Source organism: Pagrus major, chromosome 19 (assembly GCF_040436345.1).
Source record: "Pagrus major chromosome 19, Pma_NU_1.0".
Lineage (NCBI taxonomy): Eukaryota > Metazoa > Chordata > Actinopteri > Spariformes > Sparidae > Pagrus > Pagrus major.
The window spans coordinates 17859668-17865089 of NC_133233.1; the positions used below are offsets into that span (position 1 = coordinate 17859668).

Consider the following 5422-nt stretch of genomic DNA (forward strand, 5'->3'; position numbering starts at 1 on the left):
TGGAGATGTGTGATGTGTTTTTGTCTCTGCAGTGAGAAACTGAAGTTGTTTTTACGCTGTATCATGATCTAGTCATGCTCTCTAAAGCCACCTCCCTTCATTATGACTTTGCTGCCATCTGTTGGGAGATGCACAACCTCTCGTCAACACAATTTCCATGATTATAGATTAAGATGGCTTTGGGTGGTCAGTATATTTTATTCCATATAGTGCAAAAATGTTAACAGGCTACAGATTGTTCACACTTTTACAATCTCAACCAGATAAAAATAACTGTAATACACATATATAAAAATGTATTCATTCAAAAAAATGTCCATGATGTTAAGCCAGAGTTACAAATTGGAGAAAAACTGTCAAATAAAACAAACACCAAACATATTAAATTGATTCTTGTAGTCTCTTATCAAGCAGTGAGTGAGGTGGGCTTTACATCTTGGTGAGCCGCAGGGTGTTGAGGCGGACCCCCAGGATGGTTGCCCCTGACGCGTACTGGATCTCTCTGAGGATCCCGATCCACTTCTGCTCTTTCTCATCAAACCTGAGGAGGTTAAAAAACTTTGGTCGTCAAAAAGGTAAAACTCAGACACGCACTGAAAATGTTTTTGAAGCTTATGTTATTATGACCCACCTCCAGATGTCGTTCATCTCTTTGGGAACAATCTCGTCGCTGTCCTCCAAAGGCATCATGGCAAAACCTCCAATAGCGTACAGCGAGCCGGCTAAAGACACCAGGTTCAGAGAGCTACGCTCCTGTGGAAATACTGCATGATCTGACCACCTGAGAAATGTAAACGCACACAAACACAGGAAGGAGGAACAGATCAGGAAGGTGAAATAAACTTTGACATGTTCATTTTCAGGTTCAAACTTTTACTCTGGGCGTCTTCTTGAAAGTGTTTACATGCTTTGATGTCAAATAAACACATTGTTTTCATCATACTGTCCATTGCTGCAGCACCTCTATTCACCCTCTGTCTGATGCGCTTTTTTAACGCCTGTCTCTTTAAGACCTCACTGCCAGAAAGGCCAGTTTGCTCTAATTGGTCAGCTCTCACAGGCCTGAGCAGGCACCGCCCCCTATATTTCTGCATCAGTTTTGATACTGTTTTTACAACCATCGCCGTGCTGGGGGGCGTCGACTGTATAGTTTCTCAATACAGACAGTGTGCATTTATCTGCGAATACTTTTTCAGCACCTAGACCTACTTTGTAATCAAAAAAGACTTAGAAGTTTCCCTTTCTACAATATGGGACCTTTAAAATTAAGTTATTAATTTGAAAATGTGAAGACCAACGACTGAACAGCTGTAACTCACTGAAAGAGATGGGAAAATCCAATAAAAGTAAACCAAACAATATCTCCTCTGCATACAAATCAGTAAAATAAATCACATTTTTAATGGTAATATGTGGGTCTCCTGGTGACTTCACGCCCCGAGCAGCCACTTAATTTGCACATGCCTCAGGCCATCAACTACACGTGGCAACAACATTCACTGATTTCAAAGAACTCACTTGTTGGTTGCGATGTCGTACACCTCCATGGTGTCTGTCAGCCCGGTGTCGGTGACTCCTGCGGCCACGTATATTTTGCCCTTGTGAACGGTGGCTCCACATAGAGATCGTGCCGTCTTCATGGGTGCGAGGTCCTTCCATTCAAATCTCCTGGCGTCATATGCGCACATCTGCCTCAGACAGCTCCTTTTTACAAGAGAGAACATAGTGCTTGGTTCCTTTTATATGCTTGATTAAAGCTGGATATTAATATTATATATTTTGATCCCAATGCTCACTTGCTGTCTCCCTTTCCTCCAATCACATAAACAACATCATTGTGGGATACTGTTGCATGTCCATAGACGGGATAAGGAATTGGGTCTGATTCGCCCCATTTGAAAGATCTGTGAATGGCCACATGAAAGGTTTAAGTTAATTAGGATGCAGTCGTGTAATCAGCAGTCCGTTTAGTCATTTACATGAACTTTAACATGTACTCACTGTCTGTCATAGACCAGAACAGAGTCCAGCGTGGGCTCCTGCTCCTTCAGCTCCCTCCCTCCCAACACAAAGATGGAGTTCTCAGCCTCGGCCAGCCCAAACAGGAAGCGAGGTGACGGGACGGGAGGCATCCCCAGCCAATCAGCACTGACCGGGTCATACTGAGGTCACAGGAGATTTGCGAATAGGTTACACCTGAGGTTTACACACTGCAGCACATGCAGACCGACACGAACACAACATCCAGGGAGCTGAGCTTGATGTATTGATCTTCTGATGTTGTGGTCACTTTGGGTCGTCCTGATCGTGCTTCGGATACAGCTGATTCAGTTTCAGTAAAGTGCTTTAGAGTTACACACACTGCCCGCTTAGAAACCTGTAGTCCAGCCGTGGTTTGACAGTGAGAGAGCCCCTCTTTGTCTAGAATAGCACTTTCACTTACCTTCTAAAAATCCCCAAACTTATTTCCAGGTTCACACGACAATATTAGAAATTTTCAGCGTGGTCTCAGACATTTTGACCGTACTATATATTTATATATACATGTATTTGGTCTCACCTTGTTCCAATGCTCCTCATTGAAGCTGCAGTGCACACTGAGTGAATTATTCTATAATATAGGTCTAATATAGGTGTTACACAATACGATGCGATACTGATATTGATGATAGGTGGCACTAATGCACCTCAGTGCTGGTTACCACCTTCCATAAATCGGTCAAAAGAAGGAGAAGAGCAGTAACTTATCTAGCTACTATCACAATGTGTGACTCCTGTTCAGTGGTGGACTGGGGATGTTTGAGGGACAGGGGCTAAAAAATTAAAAAAAGGGCACCAGTTGTATGTGGTGGAGCAACCAGCATGCAGAAAGGGCACTGGAAGGGCATCCTCGCAACCATGCTTTGTCCACCGAAAGTACACCCTCAAGGGCATTTTATCATGTTTATCTACCATAGAGGAATCCAAGAGGGCACCTTAGCGGCAGATGAAAGCGAGACACTCTACCCGCACCCTGAAAAAAGTTATCTCCCCAGTCAGAATTACAGTATCTAAGAAAAGACCTGAGATCAGTTACTGTTATAGCAAGTTTGTCATGTTCTATCAAAACTTCATACCTGTAGGAAATAAGAGCACAGTGGATCTTCTTTGTTCTGTTCATCTAGGAATAATCCTCCAGCCACAAAGATCTGGTTCTCCCTGGTGACCAGACTGACGTGGTTCTTGGGAACCTGCGTGGAAAGTGATGCTGCGAAGCAGTCGTTCCCTGTCGGATCGTAAGCCACGGCGCCTGTGTCGTTCACCATCAGTATCAAGTTCCTGACAAACATGCCAAATCGCAGGTTGTCATTCAGGATTCCTGGGAGAAGGGCTTCTTCTTCCTCTTTATCCTCGTTCTCTCCATCTCCATCTTTCTCGGCTCCACCCTCTTCCTTCTTGCTTTTAGTTATTTTAGCCTCCGGCATTTTCCCGGCGCGAGCATCCCTGACCAGCTGGAGTTTCTGCTGCAACTCGGGATTAAAAGAGATCAGTTTGTGTTTCTCCACTTTCTCCTTCAGGTAATCCTCGTTGACCAGACGCAAACGGATGCAATCGAGCAGATCCGGCAGCTCTTTCTCTCTGTTCTCTGCGTCCCGGGACACCCAGCTCATCAGAGACTCAAACACTGCCTCCTCTGACTCCACGTTCAGATTGTCGTTTGTTAAAATGGCTGCCAACTCACTGGGTTGCAGCTGGAGGAAGTCCTCATCTCTGGAGATGAGCTGGAAGCGCTCGCAGGCGTAGTTTCGAGCGGAGACAGCCAACCTGGGACAGTCCAGCATCAAGCCGAGCCTGAAGATAGCCAGGCAGTTGCTGAGGCTCAGGCGCTTTTGTAGGAAAGACACACAAACAGTGAAAATCGAAGGGATCTGGTACATGTTAGCCACTGCGAAGATGTCCTGGACATTCTGTTCTGTCACATTGATTTTGGAGGTGTAGAGGTACTTGAGGATCAGTCCCATGACACCCGGCTCCACATCCTCCAAGATGATCTCTTTCTTTTTGCTCTCGTCCAAGTCAGACAGAAAGATGGCACGGAAGTACGAGCTGCAGGCGCACAGGACCAGCCGGTGGCAGGGGAACTCCTTGTCTTTGATCTTCAACACACAGTCTACCAGCTTGTCATTCTCTAGCAGGTCGTACAGGCCGTCCTGCAGCAACGTCTGCTGGTACATCCTGGGTTCGTCCATGGGATTTATCGGTAGAGCCATCGTTCCTGGCAGGGGGAGTTTGAAGAGCCTTTCAGGGGCTTCAAATCAAACAAAAGAGGATCTTCTTTTAAGCTGAGTAGTTCTAGTTTCCAGCCTGGAAAGAGGATTCAGAGGCACAGTCAGTCTGCTGTCAGCCCACACCAGCTGAACCCCGGGATGGCCCACTTCCTCAGCTGTCCTGACCCTTCAACTGAGCTCCAACTGGCAGGTTATTTATAGTGTGGGTGCTCGGTGTGGAGCTATGGGCTTCATTCTGGAACACGAAATGCAATATCTAAGCTTCAAACCCAACCCTGCCCACTCCGCAGGAGCATCCACCCACTCACAGACAGCTGACACTTTGCTTCATGGGAAATATGTCCGTCCTGAGTCATGGGAGGGATCTGGAGTAGATGGTGTAAGAGGAGGCTGCCCCCTGGGGTCTCTGTGACTGAGTCATTATAGTAGCAGTGTCACTACCTCCTTTTACTTGATATTCACACGGTATTATTGAACACACACGACCTCAGTACAGAATGTTTTCTTCCTAGGTACACACCACCTGTTCAGATTATTCTCGTCAACAGGGGCAATTGTTCTTCAACATTTTGATTAAATTGCATATTTCAAACAGTGAATATAAAATGACCTTCAGGGGAATGTAAATAGTAAATGAACTGTAGGTATATAGTGCTGGAACATTTTTCGTTGAACATTATGGTGTCACAGTAAAGTTGTCCTTTGACCTTTTAGATATAAAATGTCATACCTTTGTTATTTTATCCTCTTAGACATTTGTGCAAAAAAAAATTTGTAAAATGATCATGTGAATTGTTGAGAAATTACCAAAAATGTGTGTTGCAACAGTGACCTAAAGTGGACGTTTGGGCCAAATGTGAAGAAATTCCCTCAAGACGTTCTTGAAATATGGCTCCCATAACAATGGGATGGCGAACAAACAACTTAAAAATATAATGTCCTCAGGCCACTGCTTTCGCCAGTGCGGAGGCATTAAAAAGATAATAATGATGATAATAATAATAATAATGAATGTTATTTATAAGCAAGTCTCCCAATGACACTTTACAATCCAGATAAAAACAGTCGATACATAATAAAGAAGACAATAATAATGAACATCATATTCATAATTAATTAATGGTCTGAGTTAAAGGTTAAGTCTGGTGTGTTCC

At 44.4% G+C, this 5422-nt stretch overlaps 1 protein-coding gene across 1 annotated transcript; it reads right to left on the reverse strand.

Moving 5' to 3' along the window:
• Positions 1-181: 181 nt before the first annotated feature.
• Positions 182-4528, reverse strand: klhl40b (kelch-like family member 40b). The gene is made up of 6 exons (XM_073488131.1): positions 3117-4528; positions 2002-2162; positions 1797-1904; positions 1519-1704; positions 632-781; positions 182-541 (listed from the first exon to the last, which is right to left on the reverse strand). The coding sequence occupies exons 1-6, from the start codon at positions 4248-4250 to the stop codon at positions 430-432; spliced, it is 1851 nt and encodes a 616-aa protein (XP_073344232.1). The 5' UTR covers positions 4251-4528; the 3' UTR covers positions 182-429.
• Positions 4529-5422: the final 894 nt, after the last annotated feature.